The sequence below is a fragment of the Eleutherodactylus coqui genome, chromosome 3 (assembly GCF_035609145.1).
Source record: "Eleutherodactylus coqui strain aEleCoq1 chromosome 3, aEleCoq1.hap1, whole genome shotgun sequence".
NCBI lineage: Eukaryota > Metazoa > Chordata > Amphibia > Anura > Eleutherodactylidae > Eleutherodactylus > Eleutherodactylus coqui.
Genome location: NC_089839.1, coordinates 296,946,248 through 296,971,287, shown reverse-complemented (window position 1 = coordinate 296,971,287; position 25,040 = coordinate 296,946,248). Strand labels below are relative to the sequence as shown.

General features: G+C 44.2%; 1 protein-coding gene across 3 annotated transcripts in view; it reads right to left on the bottom strand.

Annotated features, from left to right (window-relative positions):
- Positions 1-5,311: 5,311 nt before the first annotated feature.
- DAB1 (DAB adaptor protein 1) overlaps positions 5,312-25,040 on the bottom strand; it is a 721,580-nt gene continuing 701,851 nt past the window's right edge. For all 3 annotated transcript variants that reach the window (XM_066594781.1, XM_066594782.1, XM_066594784.1), the window contains 4 exons: positions 13,693-14,238; positions 9,906-10,030; positions 7,283-7,378; positions 5,312-6,260 (listed from right to left, as the gene is read on the bottom strand). In XM_066594781.1, the coding sequence (XP_066450878.1) occupies positions 7,298-7,378; positions 9,906-10,030; positions 13,693-14,238 (752 nt within the window). In that variant the 3' untranslated portion in view covers positions 5,312-6,260; positions 7,283-7,297. The remainder of the gene's footprint in view (positions 6,261-7,282; positions 7,379-9,905; positions 10,031-13,692; positions 14,239-25,040) is intronic.

The following is a 25,040-nucleotide window of genomic DNA, read 5'->3' as shown; positions in this document are numbered from 1 at the left end:
ACATAAAGTAGGGTCATATATGACCAGAACTATACATTTTCCATATGTGGTAAAGCAGAACTATTCAAAAACATAAATTATTACTATTTTTGGTGAATAAATGGAAATAGTATCATCTGGTAAGTATCACATATACAGTGCTTATGTCCTCTTATAGACGTCTTGGACTCCGCTTGGATGGGATCGGCACACCATGAAGCATTCACCTTGTGTCTGTTGAAGACTTCATTTTGAATCTCATTGCTAATTCTTATCATAAATCACAAGTGATCATTTTTTCTCCATTTAAAAAAAAAAGGTGAGTATAAATAATTGCGTTCATAAAGCAAAGAAATCAGAGGCGGAACCTTAATTAATAGTATTGATCGCCATCCGCGAAATCCATTCGCCAAGGTTGTTGCAATGCAAAAATTATCTCTTACATGTCAGAATGTTGAGTGTCAGTACAGGGAAATAACACCCCCCCCCCCAATAAAAAAAAGGCCAATGCGGTATGAGCCATAAGGGATTGACGAGATTGATGAAATGTGAGACAAGTGCTCTAGACCTGGATGGAAGTGCTTCTACTTGTACAGCGGTACGAGCGTCCAGACAGCAACAACTGTTACAATAACCCCTATTAGAACACCAGAGACAACTAGACTTACCAAAATATCATTTTTGGATGTCAAAACCCATTATTTTTGCACACAGTTTCCAATTACAATTTCTACATTTTTCTAAGCATGGGTGGAGCTTAGCTGTCACATGACTGTGGGACCTCCTGAAACCTCTGTAGGAAAAGCTTGTAAATACAGATAAGAAACTCCTATCTAATTGGTTGGTGGTTCTTCCATTGGGATGTCTTAAAAGGTGGATTTCAGTTAGATTCATTTTTGACTCACTTCCTGGTCAGGAAACCTTTGGGCCAAGGAAATACCAACTACCTTGAAGATGAAGATGCAATAATTAAAAAATGAAAGCTGTTATATGTAAAGGAAAGTTAAAATATATTAGCAGATTGCAAAAGCTCATTTTTGTTTAAAATTTTTGCGTACTTTTTTTTTTGCCAATTTCTTAATTTTTGCATGAAGTTTTTCCTTTAAATTGCTTAGATTTTAAAGCGCTTCTGTTGATGGACCATCTTTAAAAGGAACTAATTATAATTTTACGCCACTTTATTAGAAATATTCTTTATTTTTTAAATTGTTCAGGGTGAGGCAAAAGTCTGAACACAGCGGTTTTATAAGTAGAAAATTGACTTACAATGTGGGAAAGTATTAATTGAGAGGGAGGTCTAGGAGTTAAGTAAAAAGAAAAGTTTCACAAAGTGCTTTATGTGATGTGTTGGATGTGTCCACCAACTTGTCGGATGGTCCAACACACTGAAGAACTGCAGGTGATGTTTCTTCACAGCACTGTAGGATTCGCTGTTCAGGGGAACCGTCCAATTTTTTTCCCTTATATACAAGTCCAGCGACCTTGGCACCATTCTACTGGACCTCTACGCCCAGTCCAGTGGCCAGGGAATTGCACATCCAGCCATCTGTGTACAGCCACAGCTAAGTGCAGAGGTGCACCGTCCTGTTGAAAGAAACGTGACAACTCCCTGCTCTCATTGAGCACAGATGGGAATATGGTGTCCTGTAACATCTGGGAGTTAAGGGGTCCGTCAACATTCTCAGAGTTAAGGGATCCGTCAATGAAAAAAGGCCCTGCATGTCAGACACATTTTACCAAATTTGCCATTGCTTAACTGCTAAACGAGTAAAGATAGAGCAAAACTGACACTTCCAGCGTGTTTCAGTAAATTCTAGCTAAGACTGATAAATCACATGACCTCCCTATCATTTAAAATACCTGAGCTGAATTCAATATGGCAGAGTTCAAAATGGCTGCCGAAAAAAATCACCAAAAAATGCAGCCTCTCTCAATTAACAATAATTAACATCAAAATTGCCCAAAGGGCAAGAAACACCCCCCCTCCTTCCCCTCCGGGGTAAATACCCTTAATTAAAATGTAACTTTTATTGAGCTAAGTTAAAAAACTAAGGAGCCTAGAAATTAAAAATACAAACAGCTGCCTGGGATGGCCAGGAGCGCTGAGCCACCACTAATATATATCATTCAGTGCTGCTGCAGTATGCTGTATACTGGGCTTCCTGGTCTTTATAGACGATATCTCTGCTGCAGACTCATGACTGCTAAATAATATCGCCTGATCTGCATATTTGAGTTAAAGGAAACATAGAAACCCCCGCAATATGTTTCACCAATGTAGTGGCGTCCTCAGGGGTCTGGGGTTACTAGAGGCGCACCCACCCAAATGACAGCTGTTATATAACATGGCGGAGGGATTCTCCCATTCTACTGACCAGTGAAAGACGGTGCATGCTAGGCGGCCAATGGAGAGACGGCTAACGATGTGGGACGGATCCTTGAGCCCATCGTACAGAGAGCCTCCCTCATATACGGCCAATCCCGATATATGATGGTGTCATCAGCCCAGCAAATGGCAGTTCGGCCCTACCAGCATGCTCAGCATGTCCCTTCTAGGACTTTGGTGTTTTTTCAGCTCATTTTGTGGTGCATGCTCACTACATACAAACTCATAATTAGACAATAGATCACTGTGATACATTTCACTACTAGTTCATAGGCTCTGCATCTATTTACACAGAGCGACTCCTAAGACATACTAGTTTGTACTATCCCTCCTGTTACAGGGCTGCAGTACCCTACACTGGCCACATGGAGAGCTGTGATCATGGGGGGTGGGCTATATTACAAAGCCAAAGCCTTATCAATAGTTCATAGAAGTGACTGAATAGCGTTTCCAAAAGCTGGTTTCAAATGAATGCTGAATAAGAAAATCGCTCATTCAGGCCCAAAGGGCTCTTACTCCTAAGGCAGAAGATCCAGCGCACCTCCTCGCCTACATTTTTTTTTTTGTCCAGATCTCCCTTACGGGAACTAAGTTCTATCTGACAAATGCCCCAGACTATTAGTTAAGTACCGTCGCCTCCATGACATCCATTAACATGCCTTGCAAGGGGGTGACCATTTTTGTGTGTATAGAGCTTCCTAAACTCTTGAACCATCTTACCAATATATATCTTAAGGCAGCGGCATCTTACTCCTTATATAACCCCTCTTCTGCCACATGTTATTTCCTGCTTTAGTTGATAAATTATGCTGTCCACTGGATTGACAAGTGTAGAGGCGTTCATAATAAGTGGGCAGAAAGAGTATCTCCCACAGGGATGAGAGCCGATACGTTTGGGCTGGGGTAGTTGTCTATTTAGGGCAAGAGGACGGACAAACAGTCTATGCACTAGATGATCACGTAGATTCTGACCTCTTCTGTGTGTAACCCTTGGGTAGCGGGTAATGGCCCCTTCTAGATCCAAATCTGATGATAATTTAATGATATTTACGACCTCATGAGTATAGACGTCGTTGGTTCCCATACAGTGAATAACTTTTTGGATTTTGCTGGGTTACTCCTGGTCATACGTAACCTTGATGGATCCTCAGTTTCAGCTGTATTATATGCTTCCCTTAAACATTTAACCGGATAGCCCCTCCTGCAAAACCTCACGAAGAATTGATCGCATTCCCTTCATCTGAGCAGTTTCTTCTTGTTCTTAAATATTGCCCCACTGGAATGCCCCTCTTGAGTGAAGGGGAGTGCCAGCTAACCAAATGTTGTTATCCAGTGAGATGTCCAAATCTAAAAAGTAAATATGCATTTCATGGACATCACAGGTAAAACAGTAAACCAATGTTATTGTTATTCAAAGTGGATATGAATTCCCCAAAAAGTGCCCAATTTCCCCCATATGATTAGCCCATCATCAATGGATCTGCCCCAGAACAGAATGTAACAAGTTCAAAGTTCCATCTTATCAAAAAATACCACTGTGGATTCCCACCACCATAGAAATAAATGTGTAGCTTGGCGTACATGCCGTGCCCATCGCTGTGCCCTATTTTTGAAAAAAAAAAAAGGTTTTGTCAAAAAATAAAATAATTGTGTGCGAGAATGAATAATTATAACTTTTTCGCAAACCTATTGTGAGGGAAGAGATGTGTCCCACATGTGTGTACATCTATGCTGACAAGCAATGCGCTACTGGGGACGGAAATCTCACGTACTTTAGCAATGATGCCTTTTGTTTCTTGCAGATATGAGGGGGGTGTGCTGACAACAGGGGGCAAAACTTAGTCTAAATAATTCCTTACTTTCTGGGTTAGATATCACTGCCCGATACTACTGGTCGGCCCAGTACTGGAATAGTTTTTTATGCATTTGTATAAAAAGTGGCGATGGTGGGTGACGGTTGTAAATACATGTAAAATATGCACAAAATCAATGCAATTTTGTGCATATTTATTTGTGTGTGAAAACTCACAGGGTGTTTGTGCACGCAAAACCATGCCGGAGCCAGCATAAATACATTTCACCCACACAATCACGTGTCGTATTTGCGTGGCAATAATGCACTTACATCCCTGTGAACCCAGCGTAATGGAAAGGCCAAGCAGGGAAAATATCCCCTCCCAATGAATACTTTCCCATACTTGAAGTCAATTTCCTCCTAGTTAAAATGGTGTGTCCAGACTTTTGCCTCGCCCAGTATTATTATTTATGCAAAATTCTAAATCAACAAATTCAAAAATATAAGTTTGAAAAAAGTTATAAATCTGTAAAACCCCCACAAAATCTTCATTCTTTAGATACTAACCGAATGCTCCAGTCTCCAACCCATTTTTATCTTTCCTTTCAAGTGCATAACCCAGACAGACCTTAGTTCAATAATGAAAGATAACCGGCCGTAGGATTTATTTATTTTTTTATCAAGGCCGGAATTATTTTAGTCTTTCAGGGATCAGAGAACACTTCCCTAAGTCTCACACGTAATTCTGCTTCTCCTAATAAAACAGAAATGGTCGTACAAGAATCCCCATTCAGTTTATTAGATTTTGACAGGATAATTACTCAGCACTTGGAAAAAAAAAAAAAGAAACCTGTGATATGAACCCTGTTTATGACACTTTGTATTTTTTCCTGCTACAATGTAACAGCCGATGTGTTCGATTCAAATAAAGAAAAAAACAAAAACAAAAAAAAAAAAAATTCTGATATTTACAAAACCTGTCATTTTCAGTGATTTTTTTTTTAAAGCCTTTCCCTGTTTCCAAGATTTCATGTCACGATTATAAAATAAAAATCATTTCTTTCCCTAATGTACAAAAGAGACAGAGATGAGTCGTTTAATCACAGAATTTTTTTTTTTTTCTTTTTTTATAACAAAATTCATGCCTCCAAAGTTCCAGAACAAAGTCCGACGTCGATCCAAATCCAGATTTGGAATTATTCCAGAGTTGTTGGGCAAATGAATCAGTTTATTTTTTATTTTTTGTGTGTGTGTGTGTGTTTTTCAAAAATGGCACGAGTAGAAGAATCTTGTCTGCATAGCCGAACAGCAGCCAGGTTAAGTGCGGAGGAAAAATACCTCCCAACTCCTTAATTTAGAAAGTACCGTTTGTTAATAAGAACGATCCGTTCATTAGAATGTCCGTGACTCCATACAGGGTTTTAGATTCTCTTCTAGAACGGCGTAGGCCTCCAATGTCCTCTCGTCAGTCCAAGAGACCATCATATAAAAAACAATATTAATTTTTTCTTATAGTACCCAAGTGTTTCGGAAAGTGTGACCCCTCCCCCAACCCTTTGCCCTTTCCGAAAAAAAAGTGTCTTTTCTAGCAACTTTTTGTGAAATAAAGAAAACGGCCCTCCGACGATGACGTCTTGATAGAGTCAAAAAGTTTCTAATAAAACGCTGACAAAGAAAAAAACGTGTAAACTTCAGAACTTCAGTCTCGTCATCCATAACTTTTTGCTACATTACGTTTCTTTAAAAAAAAAAAAAAAAATGTGGAAAGAGTAGTAATGAAATACTAAACGGCGTTTCCTCGACAACAGAAAAAAAAATTGGCTTAATGATCGAGTCTAGAATCAACGTTCCTTGCAAAGCTTTCGGGTTAATGATGTTAGAGCCGATGTGTCTTCTGTCCACCCTTGGTTTCTGTTCATCGGGGTTTTTCTTCTTTCAGGACGCAGGTAAAACCCATTGTTATGGTCAATTGAAAGAGTGCTGCCATTGAGTCACTGTAGCCAGCCGTAGGTTCAGTCAAGTCTTGGAGCGCTACAAGCTTTGTTAACGCTATTTCTTAGGTCTTCTGATCTGAGCATAGATAGGATCTTCTGATCCGGCCTGTGGATGGAGAAACAATATTAGCTTGAGTCCCAACTTCTGCTATATGCACAAATGCCTAAATATTCCCTTGTTCTGGATTTTTAGGGCAGGAGGGCGCCCCCTCAAGTAAGTCATCCAAACGTCATCCTTTATTTTGCTCCTATATAGAGCGCAGGACCTAGTTTTATTCTGTTTTTCCTTGTTCTGGATCAGGAGGGATAGATGTATTAACCCACTAGACATGAGGAACATATATGTGCATGCTAGACACCAGGGTTACAATTCCTAATCCACCCATTATTAAGGATATTATTAGTGATATCTATTAAACCACTTCACACCAGGGACGTATATATTTACATACTGGACACTGGCGATACAATTATGAACCCACTAGATAGAACCAGCAGAACCTTATTTTGGGTCAAACTTTGCTTAAAGTTCGGTTTAGCAAAGTTCAACCTAAAACAGGGTTCAGTTCACTCAACACTAGTCCTGGACACTAGTGTATAACACTGTCTAAGAGCTATAAAAGCTCTGTATAACACAACATTATACACCAGTTATAGGGGTTTTGGTTATCTTTTGGTTCGGTTAAAACCACTTCGGACCAAACAGATCTTTTTTCAAAAGTTTGGTGGATCGCCTGAACCCAACTTTTCAAAAGTTCCATCTTCACTAACTGAGTCCATTTTTTGGTGCCATGTGAAGGCATTGTTAACAGGTTGTCAGGTGGGGGTCAGTGAATTATGTATTATTTTACCTTCCATGTGATATTTGGGGGACCCCCCCCCCACACACACACACACACCTTCACCTCATTCAACAAATAATTGGACAGTGCTGATGTAAATCCTATATTGGACTATCAAAAGTTAAGACTCAGATCCTGATGATGCCGCGAGCTGGTATTAAACATGATACATTGACCGTGCCAAAGATGACCAAGCAAGGAAGTAGTGAGATGGATAAAATGTAGCATCATGCAAAACACTGCAACAAACACAACAGTAAGAGTAGAAGGAAGGACAGATACCTACCCCAGTCTGTGCTCTCTAGCTACCGACCTGTGGGCTTATAGAGTCACCACTGGGCTCACCTACGTCAGCAGAGGTTGATGCCTGAGAAGCATCAGGCTACAATACAAGAAACAGAATGACAGGTTTGTTCGGAAGTGGATAAAGGAGGCAAAGTTGAGTTTAGTACAGGAAGAAGATAAAGCGTTAGGAGCATCAAACGGCATGGGATGTTCTACGTGCACCACCCCCATTTTAGTTTTAATGTCACTTTTGTGTGGCCATTACCCATTATAACCCTGATGGGAGTTCACAAGTTTATGCAACAGCTTGAGAGTTGCTACAACAGACAATAATTGTGGTCTCATGTGATCATGGGTGGATGGTCTCAACCAATTTTAGGCCCTTTCCTCATCTCCTGCTAGTATTTCCTTTCTTGAAGACACAAAGTAAGTAGTTGAGTGACTGAAAACACCTGCAAGTGGCATCTCCATATCATGTAATAGTATCTATAGTCCATATAGTCCTAGTCTTAATATCTAGAGGTCCGTGATGATGATTGAGGTTGTGTCAGCAGCATCAGGAGACAAGGAGAATCCTCGGTTCTAATTGCTTCCTGGAGGCTTAATATATTGCAGAGGCTTTCTTGAGAGGTTGGGCATTGTTTCTGCCCTTCACGATGGAGCTCTTCCCACAGGAGTTTGATTGGGTTTAGATCAGGGGATTGGCGTAATTCCATTATTTTCAAGGTACCCTCTTCTCCTTTCTTCACCATTTAGCTCTTGCAAAGCTTTGAGGTTTGCTTTTGGTCATTCTCTTTCTACATAATGAATCCTCAGCCGATCAGTTTTGTTTCCTGCAGGGACTGTGGGGTGCACAAGGATTTGGTGGTACCTTTTGTGTTGAGAATTCCTATCACTCCACCATAGAAAAATGCCCCTAAACCATAATAGACTCTCCACTACGTTTGACAGTTGAGCATCATCTTTCTTGTTCTCTGAGTATCATACGTATATTTTTCTTCTGCTCCCAAATATCTCACATTGGAACTCATCCGTCCAAAACATGTTTTCAAAATCTATGGTCCTATTCTCGTGTTTCTGTGCCCACTGCAGTCTTTTCCTTTAATTTACTACCTTAACAAGTGGTTTCCGCACAGCATCTCTACTGAAGGGGCCGGCAGATCTAATCCTCCTCCAGCAAGATGGTCTTATCTTCTCCTTTTATAGTCATCCGTGACCTCCATCTTCGTGGTTGATCTTTCTTGGTCCCAGTTTCATAAAAACCCATGGTGGTGTATGCAACAGTGAATCTGAGGATCCTCAGTTTTGAAGCAAGGTCATGAATGGAAATGTAGTGGACCAGGGGACACCAAGGCTGCCGGGTCAAACTCCCAAGGTTGGTACAGCCCAAAGTCTTACTCCCGTTTTTACTTTCCCATCTAGGGGTCTGTTTCTCTTTTAAGGAACTGTGAGCAGTTTGTGTCCAGGTTACGGTCAAACCGATCCAATGGGTGGCCTGTGCTGAAGTAAAGGCTCATTTAAATGCAAAGACAATCTTTCAAACAATTGAAAGACTGACAGTTTTAGTGATCATATTGCATAAAGTACTAATGAGCACAAATGCCCAATAGTACTTTATCAGCTTCATTTACGTGCAAATGAGCCTCTGGGAGCTGCTTGCAGAATTCAGCAGGTGGTGTGAGCTCTGCAATCAGCTCCTCTGTTCTCGCACAGGCTGATTGCATGAATACAATGTAATCAGCTGCTCCCATGCAGAACACATCTCTTTCTGCCCTACTTCCTGTTTCCTCTCACGCTCGAACCCGCTTCTCCATTCCTGCCCTTTGCTAAAGTACAAAGTTAAATTAAAGCACCACTCATTACGAAACTCTATAACCTCCCCTACTATAGAAAGACCATCTTTGTTGTATGTAGGGTGCATTGACTACGGCCTTTGTCTCTCCGTCCACATTTTGCTCGCACCTGGAGAGCCATCTCCTAGGATTCACCGATTGCAAATCCTTAGGTCCACGTTGGTTCCTAATGACCACGTGATATCAATAACAACAATTGCTTTGACTCGTTATCAAATACTTGTCTCTGACCTTCCTACAATTGATCTAGAGTTTCCGACAGCACACCAGAAACGCAGCGGATGTCATTGACCACCATTGATGCATTTGGGATATGTAGCTGTTCACTAACACAGTAATATTATCTTTAGTGAGTCGTTAGTATTTGCCTCAACACTCCGAACGCTCATGGTGCCTAAAGGCTCTTGACCATCAGTGTGCCCAACTCCAGAGAGCTTGTCTACATTCCTCCATCGTTTAGGACCAACTTCACGCTCATAATCACACACATATTTCAAAAACTTCATGCCCCAAATCTTTATGAAAACGTTCCATCTTTATTGGCGACATCGGCAGACGTCTTCCTATAAACCGTCTTGTACAAGTGTCTTAGTCTAACGGATCCTTCCAGAACACAAGATCAAACCAATCACTAACGCGTTTTAGGCATCAAAAAGAGAACTTACAGAAAGACCCCTTCGCCTTCATCTACCCTGGAAAGAATTGTTGTCTGCAGTTTTCTATTGTCTGGGGAGCAAGAGATTAGAATTTGAATACGTAAGAACAACTTACAGCATCTTCTACAGTTTTACTGGGACTTTCAAAGCCTTCTTCAAAGATGTCATCTGCGTTGGGATCACTTGTGTGAGATGCTGAAGACTTTGATGGGGAGCTCTGCCTTGGGGCTGGAGTAGGGGCTGGAGCAGATATGACATTGGAAACAATTAGAACACACACAAACCTCTCATGTAAACAGCAAGTTTATGGAAAAAAAAGACCACCCCCCCCCTCCTCACCCCACCCATCCTCCCCAACAAAAATTACGGAGAGTATTAAAATGACATTGAGAAGGAGCGCAGCTCTGGAGGACATGCTTAGCTGGAGATAAAAGAATCATTTGTTAGAGGATAGATAAAGAACATGGTTTGTTATGAAACTCATATTTCATTTTATATTACAGATTTGCCTGCCAGACGTTAAACAGACTCCATCAAATTCTTTTTGGAGTCAGTGGTTCGAAACTAATAATTTTCCTCTGCAGCCTGTTTGCTGTCTAAACCTGTTGAGATGCATTTTTCATACGGAAACAAATGCATTCATCACAAAAGCCGCGTTTGGCTCGGAAGTAGGCGCTGGAACACGGTCTTTTATTTGGCGCCGTCTACGTAGGCGAGTGCGGCGGGATCCTATCTGCTCGTCAGTGATGAATTTTTATATCAAGGCAAATACCGTTGTCATTAATGTTCTGTCTAATGAAAAAGGACACTTCAAGTCAAGCAACGGGCGCAGAGAGAAACGGCGCGCCGCCGATGGATTCATAAGACGGCGAATGAAGAGATTTGTCACTTACTGACAATCCGTTCAAGTAGGAATAAAATGCTGACGGGAAAAATGAAAAAAATGCTGCAACTCAACAACATTCACTGGTGAAAAGTATCACAAAAGTTTTACAAAAAAATTGTATTTACGGGATTTTTTTTCTGCTTTTGTTTTTGGTGAAAAAAAAAAAAAACACCAAAAAAAAAAAAGAGAAAAATTGCATGTGTTTTTTTTTGGTGCCTTTTTTTGGGGTCACACATAGCTATTTCGTTTGTTACTTTTTCCCCCCATATATAAAGCTATGGGAAAATGCCCGAAAAACATCAGGCTGTGAGCAGGCTGAAACACCAAGGACCCGCCAAAAACGGACCAAAATGTTAAAAATCGCTTAAACATTTATTACTAGAGTTACGCCAGATTTCTACCTAATTTTCACCTTTTTGTGTAGCAAATCAATTTATACAAATTTACTACTGATTTGCCCCAAAAATAACAGATGTTCCACTTTGCTTCACTTTTCAAAAGTGCATAGAAAATTGGTCACAATCTCGCTCCATTAAGGCTGTGGAATCCGCCTGTGGCAGCCGCAGCGTCCGCGCGTTCCTGCTTTCATTTTCATCGGACGGCTCGCCGTCGGACATGTGCAGTACAGATTTTTTTTTTTTTTAAACTCCTGCTTTTTGAGCGATATCCGCAATCTTAATTATGGACGGCCGGCAAGTCAGACGGCTTCCATTGACTTTAATGGAAGCTGTCCGTGCAGAACCCACCGGAAAATGGAGCATGCTGCGATTTTTCATCCGCGAGCGAAAACCACAATTGGTTTTCTCTTATGTCTAAGAAAACTATGCACCAGCATTCGTGCCACAGATTAATAGTCTGATTGGTGGGGTCTCACTGCTGAGAATGGGGATCCCGTATCCCACGCTTTTTGTCACTGCACTCACTATCAGTGATGTAGAGAGTAAATGGCGCGGCGGTCGTGCGGGTGCGGCACGACTCCATTAATTTCAATGGGACTGACAAATTATAGAGTACAAGCGCTCGGCTATCTCCATCAGCTCCACTGAATATGAATTGAGCGCCGCTGCCGCAGATGCACGACGGCCGCTAGCATTCAATTTCCTCCTCACTGCGGGGGGTGCAGCAAGTGAGAAAGAAAGTGGGACCCAGGACTCCCGCTTTTGGGATCAGTGGGGTTTAGGCTTCTTTTACATGAGCGCATATCGGCCGGCCGTTTGCCCGCCCGCCCGATATGCGCTGTGATCTGATGCATTGGATTGCAATGCATCAGATCACATGGGCGTATTTGCCAGACGTAAAAATGCCCGTCCGGCCAATATAGCGCAGGGCGTTTTTACGTCGGCCCCAAAAGATAGTTCTGGAACTGTGTTTGGGCTGCAATATGTTCAGCCGCTGCATGGGATCCTATGGGAGCCCATGGCAGTGGCCGTAGGTAGGAGGGAGTTTAGCAGCATAGCTGCTAAACTACCTCCCTCTGTTCCCCTCCCCTTCCCTGTGCAGGCTTTCCTCTCCTCCCCGCTCGGTCTCTGCAATGGGAGGGGGCAGGGTGGGGCGGAGCTAAGTGCTAATGCGCCCCTCCCATTCATGGCTATAGACAAGGGGCGGGACGTAGGAGGGGCCAAGCGCCCACCCTCTCTCCGCCCCTTGTCTATAGCCATCAATGAGAGGAGGGGCAGTGCTTAGCTCTGCCCATGCCCGCCCCCTCCCATTGCACAGACCGAGCGGGGGGGAAGAAAGGGTAAGCCTGTGATGGGGAGGGAGGGGAAACGCGCCTGTTCACCAGTTGTTTTGCCCCCAACATAGCATATATCGGCCAGCCGTTTTCACGGGCGGCCGATATGCGCTCATGTGAAAGAAGCCTTACAGTGGTGACACTCCCACCATCAAACGTTTATCACTATTCTATGGATAAGTTAGTTTCCTTACCAAAAGTTTGGCGCAGTTTTTCACATAGCAAGTCACCGACAGCAATCTTGGTAATGGAGAGGAACTAACCCACAATGTCCATTAGCAATTTACAGAATTCTTCATTATCCAATAATTCACTTAGTTGACATATAAATGGAAAACCCCTTTAAAGGGGCACTAACGTTTCCGACAACTTCTGCTCATCTACTAGCTTGTGTTAGTCTCATCGGTTCTGTCATATAGTTGCATTACAAATTTTGTTGCTTTACCCCTGTAAATCACATTTAAACTGTCTGACACTAGGGGGCTCCCTTCCAGCGTCTCTACAATCTTCTCTCTGTTGTTAGGTACAGAGCTTCCTTAGTAACAAGGACACAGGGATGTTTCTATAGCAGCATGAAGAGGGGCTATCTTCACAGGAGCTCCCGTGCACATACATGCACAGGCTGACAGATCTGCAGACACTGTGATAATGACATCTACAATCTCTGCCTCTCCTGATGTTAGAGAGTGTGGTTGTGTATCTGTGTGGGAGTACACAGACACATTATATTGGGTTTACTAACCATTTGGCCAGAATGTCTCTGAAAGCAGAGCAGCACGCATTCTCATACTACCTCTCTGCTGACCAAAGACAACCCGGGAAGTAAGGGCAAGGAAGTCAGGACAGTGAACTACTGGCAGAACTTTAGGCTTGTCTTATTCCCCCCTTCCACCGACCCTTAATAGTGGATAGCATATAGAAGAGCAACAGAAAAAGGTGGAAGACCACATGAAAATCAGAACATACAGACATGAAACAGGGTGCAAACAGGAGCAAGTGAGCGAGTAAGGGGAACCTGGTGAATTTCAGAGAACTTGTTGAAAACTCGGGTATGCTTTAAGTATTTTTTATGAGATGCTACTTTAACAAAGTATCTCCACCCGTGGGAAAGCAATCCATGTGTTAGCCCTTGACTGCTCTTCTTATGCCCACTTGCTTGAACTTCTATTCAGCCATTTCTTTTGTCTCATCTATGTTTGAGAAAGACGGCCAATATGGCGGCTAACACAGTTTTCTCAGTGGTTTTAACCTGGATTGCTCCTCAATGGTAAATCTGGTACTTACGTGAATTAGTAGACGGCGAAGTGGAAGTCATAGGTGTCAAGTTTAATTGTGAGATATCAAAGTCGTCACAATCGTCTGTATCCTGAGCCAACCCAACTTTGTCAAAGTAGCTTGAGAAGGCCTCTGAGGTACAAGAGAGGGACGGTTGATCTGGCTGCCGTGATGGCACCGGAGGGGGGTTTACCATCTGAAAATCCTTAAACATCTCCTGTGTTACTTTCTGGCCAGGTAGTAGAGGACTTGATCGCAATGAGTCACTGGTTGGTGGAACAGCGGCTACCGGGGCAGTAGTACCTTGAAACATGGCTGCTTGAAAAGGCAATACAGTTTGTGTTGGCATGAAGGCAGTAGGTGGAAACTGGCCAGGAAGGGTTGGCCATGGCTGTTGCTGAGTTGGAGGGTAGAGGCCCGGTTGAGCCCATGCTATCGTTTGGCTTCCCTGCATGACCTGAGCAACTGGAGACTGGCCACCAAGAACCATCTGTGGTTGTATCAATGGTTGTTGTCCCCAGAATGAAGGCTGAACTGCTCCCATCGCAACGTAGCCTTAAAGAAAATCAAAAGAAAACACAATGTGACATTGAGGTTATACAAAAGATGAAATATGACTTTACTACAAATACATCAATGCCAGGAGAACTATGGACTCCACGTACAGCACTCCCGCAGGCCAAACGGAGTATTGCAGCCGGTCAATAATAAATCTTTATGAAACTCTCTGAAAATTGGCTCTGCAGGGTAAGAATAAAATCTGTTGACCCCCATGACTCCCCAGATCTGGAAGAAAGGAATCACAGTGCCCCCCTGTATGTTAAGAGGAGATGTGAGAACCCTGCAAACAGCTCCTAAGGCTTTAGCGTCTTATCGCTCGGTGTGAATGCATGCGCTGACTGAATGCTGATTGGCTTCTGCCTTTTTTTTGAACATTTTGCCCTCCTACTTAACGCTCATTGGTTCCCGAAAACACTTAAATAAGTGTGAGTGATCCTTGACAGAACAGTCTTTATAAGAACACTCGCTGTTACGGTCTCTGATGGTTTTGGTCATTGAAGATACATTCATTGCTGCAGTCTCTCGTTGATTTTGCCTCAGTCCTGCAGCCTCCTATTTGAAGACTACTCGTATACATTTACGTGCAACCAGTGACCCTTCGTTAGGGAGAAATTGAAATTTCAAATACTCACCCATCAAAGAACCCTAACGAACGAGATCTCGGCCCATGTGAATGCTGTCGACAATTCATTCAGCGGTTGTGAAATTTGACAAGTGGCAATCGCTCTGTGTAAAAAGCGCGCAAAAAGTCAAGCGTACACTTTAGCGACTAATATGGTGATTAGGTCGTCTGAGAACTGCATCGGCCATCTTGGATGGCCAAAAATGGGTGCTAAAACTGGCAGATCAGAGGGACAGCAGAGAAGAACAAGTGCAGGTAACATACCATTGGGTCGCGGGACAGAATTTTGTTCTGTAATCGGAGTGTTCTTTAAGTCGTCAATGAGCAGATCATTTCACTCATCTCTTTAGACCAGCCTTTTACATTACGCCTACGCAGTTACTAGAAGCGGCACTGTTGTTCAGGACCCCCTCCTATTAGTCAGAGTGACTTGGAGGTCTGTTGAGAACCTGAGGTGTCTCTGCATTGCTTGGAAGCCCATTAATATCAATGCAGGGGAAATAACACTATCCTGCAAAAAGCACTTAGACCCCTGAGCAAGAATCAGAAGTAGTATTTATTTCTAGATGTTAATACTTAGTGGGGCTCCTTTGGCCCTAATGACATCAGATACTCGCCGTTGCATACTTTCTACTAACATCTGATATACTTCAGCTGGTATTTCCCTCCATTCATCCTGCAAACGTCTGGCGAGATCTCTCAAAGAAAATTACCCTGACCCGACTTTCTAAAGATGTTCAGTAGGTTCAGGTTGGAACTCTTTGCAGCACCAACATAAAACAGCGTTGGATGTGTGATGAGGCGCGTTGTCTTGTTGGAAGTATGGCCGACCATTCCCAGAGGATTGCCACATTGTCGGCAGCACATTATTGTCTAGAATGTCAGGGTCACCTCCGTGTTCATGGTTCTTGTCACTACAACCAATGGACCGAGACCATGACACGTCACACATTCCCAGACCATAACGGAACCTTCGCCCTACTTACCTGTTGGCACAACACACTTAGGTAGGCGGCGTTCCCCAGGATCCTCCACACCCAGGTACGTCCATCTGATGGAGTAGCGTGATTCGTCACTCCACAGAATATCCTTCCATTGCTCAACTGTCCAAGGACAACGCTCCTTGCACCACTGTAGATGGGTCAGTGTATCTCACCAGACATTTACAGGCTGAATGGAGGGAAATACCAGCTATATTGTATCAGACATTAGTAGAAAGTATGTCACGGAGAGTATGTGATGTCATCGGGGCCAAAGGAGCCCCACTAAGTATTAACATATGGAAATAAATACAACTTGTGATTCTTGCTCAGGCGTCCAATTACTTTTGGCAGGATAGTGTATGCACCCTGGGAAAAAGGGGCACATGTACGACCAGGGGGTTGACCAAGGCTAAAACCTCCCAACTCACTATTTATATATCCGGACAAACATAAAAGCTGTCAAATTTCAATTTTCCAAAGACTGATTCTCAGGGTCACCGCCCGCACCTCTACCTTTAAATTAAAGCCAGTCTTGTCTTTATCAGCGAGGTGTGAATTAATCATGTCATGTAAATGCGGACTCTTCCCAGGAGGCCGAGCTCTGCGCACTAAGGAGGTTAAGGGACTAATTTGTAGGGAGTCTTTGCAGAGTGTTAAGGGTTAATTTAAAGCTGACACCTCTGTGATATCATCCGTCTTGTTTTAATGTGCTGTCATGGAAGCTATGCATATATAATGGGCCTGCCGCTCGGGGGAATGGAGGGGGGGGGGGGGGGGTCTTCAGTAATCAAGAGCTGTCAGTAAGTTGGGCATTTTTCTTGTCCCGTTATCAGATGGAAACTGTAATTCTGGGATTGAGAGAAGCTTCTCAGAAACTTAACGGGTCGTTAAGCAAATTGATGTTTCAATTGAGGCGTATTAAAATAGATGTATCAGATTCAGGATGTATGACAGCAGCTGGAAGGGTGCCTGGGACTTGTAGTAGTCACATCTTATTATACAGTGCGGGGCAGGGACGTAGCTTTATGGGGGGAGCAATAGAGCTAATGCAGTGGGGCCTGCAGAAGTGACCAATCAGGACGAGTCATTGTTACAACTTGTTACTTTGTAACAACATTGTTACAAAGTCAACTACTGATGGAGATACTTTGTACCAATGTTCAGCACTCTATGGCAGTGTTATTCGGGTACTGTATGACAAGATTGGCGCATTATGGCGCTATTATTCTCTTCTGCAGTATTATTCCGCACTGTTTGGGCCCAGTATGGCGGTATTATAGAAGGCATCACTATATGACAACATTCTGAGCACTACATGGCGGTGTTAGTATAAGGGCTTATTCACCGTATTTACGCAGGTATTTAGTCGTGTAAACAAAATCGCCTCCTTCCGAAGCGTTGGATTCTAATGGATTCATTCAGGGAAACGATTTTTGGCCACGTAGAAAAAAAAATTGCGCAGCAAAAAATAGCACCTACCAGACGATTTCCAATCGCCTGTTTTATACAGCGTGAAGAGATAGGCCTTGCCCTATCTTTTGTCGAGATGCACAGGAAGCTCCCATAGACTTCAATGGAAGCTGGAAAAAAGGGAGGAGGAGGAATACAACGCTGGGAAAAGGGCACAGCTCGCTCTAATTAGGCATTATTAGGCGGGGTTCACACAGGGTGGATTCCCACCGGAAATCTTGCGGTTTGGCCGCAGCAAAAAACTGAGATTTCCACTGGGAAAGTGCTGCTTCGAAACCAGCGCATTTAGCCGTAGGTTTTGGAGTGACTTGGCTGCATGCGGGCGTGTGAAGGAGGCCTAATGGTGTTACGGAATACATCACTCCTTTCCAGTATTACTTGGGCACCATTTGTACACAGGATGGCCGTATTATATGGCAGTATAACTTGGCCCTTTCTGGGCACAATTTGGTGGTATTATTATAAGATACATTGCATTTTGTGTGGCGCTGTTGTGCACAGTATGGCGGTGTTACATGGTCGTGAGAACAGCACTGCATGGCTACATTTTGCACATTGTATGGCAGCGTTTGGGCAGAGTAGGTGATATTATAGAGTGCATCACTGCCTAACATCGTTTTGAGCACTATATGCAATGTTTGTGCGCAGTATTGCGATATTATAGAGTACTTAACTCTATGGAAATAATATTTGGGCACTTTCTGGTGGCATTACAAAATCCATCAGCACGGTGGCTCGGTGGGTAGCGCTGCTGCCCTGCAGACGTGGGGTCTTAGGACAACATCTGCGTGGAGTTGCTGTGTTTGTCTGTGTTTCCTCCCACACTCCAAAACATTCACAAAAGTGAATATAGATTGTCAGCCCCAATGGAGACAGAATATATGAAATCATGTAATATGCTGCATGATATCCATGAGCGATATAAATAAAGGGGATTCTTATTATTGTGCAGTATTATTCGGACACCATATGGCACTATTTGGGCACAGTATGGAGGTATTATGGAGTATATCACTCTATGGTTACATTTTGTGCATTGTATGGCACTGTTTGGGCAGAGTGGGATGATATAATACATCACTATAGACAACATTTTGGGCACAGTATGGCGATATTATAGAATATATCAGTATTTGGCAACATTTTCTCAAATTCTTATATCCTTTTCTTTACATGAATGGATGGCTTTTGTATCGGAAGCTTCTTGAATCACCAGCAGCAGCGCCTCTTCTTACTTTGATTATATTAACTCCTTAATGACTTAGTGATGATGATATGTGAATGACGTGTAGTGTGGGCGGGTGAATCCTTGGCTGGTGCCAATATTGGGCATACTGCACTAATCTGCAGTCTCTGCCCGATGCCATAGGCTCCTTTTGCAAAGAGCGTTAAATCGTTTGAACGCGCGAACGATGACCGAGTTCTCTCATTCAGCCTGTTCATACGGGCAGAGAAATCACTCGCAATTGCGTTCGCAAACCGTTCCAGTGAATGTGAAGGCCCGGGCGATCGCTGTTCACATTAATGACGTGCGAACAATTATTTTTATACCTCCATAAAATGAATGAAAAGCAAAATAATTCACGTTCGCCGTTCAGCTGTTGGCGGCGTTTACACTGAATGATGAGCGTTCAAATTCGCACGATCCAACAATTTTTTGAACGATCGATCCGTGTGCAGGGCCTTAGTGTAGCAACCTCAGCACATGCCAAGGGACATAAACGTCCTGCCCGCAGCCGCCCTCCTGTGCCAACCTGACTGCTCGCAGTGCCTTCCTGCTAATGTGTGGGCAGGCAGAATTGGGTGCTGCTCCCTGACAACCCTGGAATCACATCCACACGTCTTGCCCTTTGTACTAAGGAGCGGAGTTGGTTGGAATCTTTCTTCATCCTTATTGCTCCCTGTCTTTATATTCTTAGGACTTCAGGATTAGACCGATGACTTCACCGAGATATCATGAATAATCACGGCGATCCAGCAGGGGGCGAGAGATTTCGGCTGAAGCTGCATCCAAGTTGGGCTCCAAAATCAAAAGTGGCCATAAGATTTCTACGTTCTACATGCGAGGTGATATTGCAATTTACTATACCCTGGCACATGCAATAATCACATGTGTATAGATGCTGGGGGACCCTGGTATGTATGGGCACCCACCGTACTGCATTCTCACCTCTATAGCAGGTTGATACTTTGTAACTTGCATGGTATACCAGAGATGTAACTTGAAGCTTCTGGGCCCCAATGCAAAACCTGTAACAGGGCCCCCGACTATAATGCTTTATTCATAGTGCTGGGCTCCCTATATGGAGAAGAGAGGCCTTATGGGCCCCCTAAGGCTCCTGGGCCCGGGAGCAGCCGCGTCCCCTATAGTTACGCCCGTGGACTCAACACGGTTGTGAAGGCATCAGCGCAGTACGGTGAAGCCGGATATTTGGACATGACATTTGTGACCACTAGGTGTCGCTGTGGGTCTATTCTCTGCCGTGAGAACCTCACGTTCTCTTCCAGGCTGCATGCTGATGAGCAGAAAGTCTTCAATTATGAATAAACGTATGGTCGACCTGCTGCATTGCTTAGAATTAAGTAAACAGCGCCATTCTTTCTACTGAATGACCACGTCTAATTGTTTCATGTGCCGTTGATTGGACGTGGAGAGCTTCAGGGCTTCCGCCGCGATCGCCCAGTACATTCGTGTGCAGACGGTGTTACGGCTCGCCGTCCATCCTGTAGACAGGGTGTACTTATATGGAGCACTTAGTTGGGGAACAGCGTCGCCATATTTCACCTGAGCCGTATTATCTGCATGTTAAACGTAGAGGCGAATGTCTGCTGAATGTCACCTCCGGCCGTACCCCTCCCCGACACTCATGGCGTTCATTATTCGCTTACTCCGTGGAAAACAAACGGTAGAATTTTGTAGGGTAAGGTTTTTAACAAGATCGTTTAACCCCTTAGGACGCGGCCTGGTTTGGTACTTAAGGACGTGGCTTTTTTTTTCATCTCTGCATCTCAAACGCCATGACTTCTTTCTTTCTGTCAACATGGCGGTATGAGGGCGTGTTCATCGTGGAGCGAGCTGGAGTCTTTATGGGCTCTATTATGGGATACATATAAGGGATTGTATGACTTATATTCATTTTTATGAAGGCATGCATATAGTTCACGCTATAAGTTTGCCTTATATGTACAGTGTTTTTCATGTGCTGTAAACGTCAGTTTGCCTTCACCTGCCAATTATTTCTGTGCCATCCAAAAGAACCTGCTTCTCCTATAAATTACATGTGTAAGGGGCTCAGATGATGTTTCCTTAGAAGACAGTATAAGGGCGACCTCTACTGGCCGTCATACATTACTGCATTTTGTGTATTTCTTTATGGAGTGTTGCTTACTATTTTGCATTGGCTGCAGAGATCAGGTGGGATGCCTGGCAGACTGGGGATGATAGAGCGGTGCACCGGCTCGGGGTGCTTGTGCGGGATTTGTAGGAGCCGGACATCGGGTTTGAGAGAGACAAGCTGGAGAGTGATAACAGTGGGAGTCAGGCTTGAGAGACTGCATTGCTGGGAGAGAGAGCTGCAAGAGAAGTGAGGATTTGGCTCAGCGAGCCGTGTGAGACGTGTCCTATAGCTTCTGTGGTTGCTAGAAGGAGGAAGGAAGGAGCCCGTAACTCAGAATTGTGGCCCCATAATGCACCAGAATTGACATGGCTGAGAGAACAAAGCTGCAGGAATTACAGCTAGAGAGACGTCTACAGAGAGTCCACATCGCCCTGCAGCTCTGTGCATCGGGGTCCCCCAACAGACGTCCAAAGACACTTCACCGACACTACAGTACCAAAGCCACTGGAGATACGTAAGTGAGGTCGGCCCTCAGAAACAAACCTGACTTATGCACAGAGACGGTGACTAAAGCGCCGGCCTGCCAGTTAAAGATACACGAGCTCGAGCCAACATCAGGGAAATACATATTCATCCATCAGTTGTGGACAAGATATTGGACAACATTTGTGTCACTTTTGGACTGTGTGTGGGCGGCCGCTACTGCTGGGCCGAAAGGTTCAGTGGGACAACCGCGTGTTTTATGACTGCGGTATATTGCTGATTGCTGTGATTTATAAAATACTGTTATAATATTCTGCACACACCGGAGGGGCGCATATCCTTAGAGTTAGTGAGGTTATTCAATGTCTCTGTAATAACTTCAGACCGCTTACCTATTACCAGAAGCTTCTATTGCATATATATATATTTTTGTAAGCCTGCTGTCCCCATCATCCCATCTTACTCCGCTTCCTGTGTCATCTGCCCCTACTGCAACACATGGACATGTGTGTATCGTTGTGTACATGTATAATGCTGTGTTTCAGGGGTGGAACTATAGAGGGTGCAGGGGATGCGGTTGCACCCGGGCCCAGGAGCCGTAGGGGCCCATAAGGCCTCTCTTCTCCATAAAGGGAGCCCAGTACTATGAATAAAGCATTATAGTTGGGGGACCCAGGTTTTGCACTGGGGCCCAGAAGCTTCAAGGTACACCTCTGCTATGTTTATGTGAGTACAATTGAGTTTGTGTATCTTCTCTCTGCAGCGGCCACATAAAACATCTGCCGACCTTAACGGAACCTCCACCGTTGGCACAACTCAATCGGGTACAAGGTGTTCCCCAGGATCCTCCCCCCCCCAGGTACGGCCATCTGATGTGAAGATGGAGTAGTGTGATTCGTCCCTCCATAGAACATTCTTCCATTAATCAACCGTCCAATGATGACGCACGTTGCCCCATTGTAGATGGGCTGAAGCAATGTGTGCAGCTGCCCGTATATCCAATGATGTGCAGTTCCCAACACAAACTATGGCTGCCACCTCCAAGGATCTGCCTCTTATTTAGCATGGTTTAGGACATGTGACATGCTAATAAGACACGATCCATTCTACTGATGGGGAGTGTCCAATACTTTTGGTAGGAAAGTGTAGCTTAATGGAAACCTGTTATTAGTTCATACTGCCTGAACTATGAGGTACATGAACCCAGGACAGATATGTATATTCCCGGGATGTATGTCTTATTTCAGAAAAACACATACTTTCAAGACTGTGATGGTAACAAGAGGGCATCCTCTACGTCTAGAAGAAAGGAGGTTTCATCACCAACATAGAAGAGGGTTCTTTACTGTAAGAGCAGTGAGACTGTGGAACTCTCTGCCTGAGGACGTGGTGATGGCAAAATCCATAGAGGAGTTTCAGAGAGGACTTTATCCCTTTCTAGAGCGTTATGATATGACAGGACATAGACATTAGGTGACCAGCGGGGTTGTTGATTGGGTCTTGGAGTTAGATAGAACTCAAATGTTTGTAATTGTAAGACTGTATAGTAATAGTGACGCCCATAGTGGCCGCAGTAGTAAGTGACAGCCATAGTGGCCGCAGTAGTAATAGGGATCCCAAATAGTAATAGTGTCTCCCATAGTGGTCCCAGCAGTAAGTGACAGCCATAGTGGCCCCAGTAGTAATAATGACCCCATATTAATAGGGTCCCCCATAGTGGCTCCAATAGTGATAGTGACCTTCATAATAGTCTTGATAGTAAGTGACCCCATAGTGGCCTCAGTAATAATAGGATCCCTCTTAGTGGCCCCAATACAAATAGTGGCCCCAGTAGTAGTAAGTGACCACAGTAATAACAGTGGCCCCCCATAGTGGCCCGAGTAGTAAGTGTACCCAGTAGTAATAGTGACCCCCATACTGCCCCCACTAGTTATAGTGAACCCCCTATAGTGGCTGCAGTAGTAATGGTCACCCCCATAGTATTTCCAGTAGTAAGTGTCCTCTATATTGGTAGTCCCAGTAGTAACAGTGTCCCCCATGAAGGGTCGAGCAGTAATGGTGTCCCCTATATTGGCCCTAGTAGTAATAATTGACCTCCCCATAGTCTTCCCATTAGTAATAGCGACCCCCCCATATTGGCCTCTGACCGACCACCATCCCTACAGGCATTCCCCTCACCAAGCCTGCATTAGAGGTCAGGTGGCAGCAGCTCATAAGGCTGTGACCACTGACCTCTCCCCTTGGCATCTGTGCTGCATATGGGACGGCCCACACTGACACTGGTCACAGATCTGTACAGCCACCGCCGGACCGGAGCTGCAGGCGGGGTGTGTGGCATGCCCATTTAGTTGCTACACGGTCAGTGGGCCACATAAAATGAGGTGGTGAGCCGCATAAAATGAGGTGGTGAGCCGCATTCGGCCCGTGGGCCTTGTGATCCATAGTCACAGCTCTCTCTGTATATAGGTAGAGAGAGGTCAGTCTATGTAATCCTGGCGGAGAGAGACCGGCGCAATGCCACCGCCACCACCGCCAAGACTCAGAGCTCCGTTCAGAAGGGATCTTCCAAGTAGGCTTCTTCTGAAACACTGCAGCATCTCAAAATGACACATTCATGTACATACCTGTCCCGGGATCGCGGTTCGGACAGCATGTACCTGCTGACAGGTTCCCTTTATTTGGGAATACAAGCCCCCCAAGAAAAACTTGAGTGCAAAGAATTGAGGACAATTGACTCTATGACCCCCCCTCCCCCCCCAGACCAGCCTATTTAAAGGGCCAGTGAAATAAGTGCTGATCTCGATGATTGGGATTCATTTAATGCTGATATCAGCCCCTATAGAACGCCCTACTGTACGCGTTTCGCTATGATTTGGCCCTTGCGCTCTCTGGGATTTCATACGGCTCCGGTTATAACATTATCCAGTCTACCTGCTTATACAAATCCGATAGTTTCATTGTCTTCAGTGGCCACAGATGGAGGATCGATGCCGAAGTGTCTGCTGAAAGGTTATTCATAGATTCTCCTCTTCTGGTAATTTGCGCGGGCGTCAGGCACCCCAGGGAGGATCTACTCGTGTGTCCCATATGTCAGGTCTCCTTGACTTGCTGCAAGTCAGCGCTAATTATTACTACCAACTCCTACTGATATCATCAAAGGCTACAATGTAACAAGAAAGCAAACTGTAACACAAGCATCTGCACTTAAAGGGGACTCGCTCCTTAAATGGGCCATTTTCTGAAACTTAGAGAGTAATGAAAAAGTACCCGCGCTTTCACTTCGGAGCGCTTCTGCTCCGTCGAACATTTCTGGCTCCTTCCGGCAGCCGAAGACGGCGCCATATAGTGCTTATATAGTGCTATATGGTAAGGTCTGCAGTAGCCGGAAGGAGCTGAAAACGGTCAATGGATCAGGAGCGCTCCGAAGTGAAAAAGCGGTGACTCTTTAAACTTTTTAAAAACTTCTGACATAACAGAAGTTTTGATCGGTGGGGGCCCAGGTGTTGAGACCCCCACCGATCACTAAAACGAACTAGCAGAATTGTTCATCTGAGCACATATTCATCTGGTCTTCAGATATTCCGGAGGTTTCTTAGATGTAACCTTCTAATTGCAGCATCCTGTCTTAGTAAATATTTGCATTCCCCACGAATGGAGCATTTTTTTGCTTTCTGTTGTTCCTCTGTTATTCCTCCTGGAAATGTATGAAAAAAATGAAAACTGGGTGTCCCCATTCCCCGAGTTAACAGGGTATGTTCCGACATACATCTGTACTATCAGCACTGATTGAATGGTGTCACACTGTAGAGAGACTTGTTCCTTCAATACTGGGAATAGTAACTCAATTTATTCATACCTATCCAGGAGGAATAACAGAGGAACAACACAATGCAGAGTTAT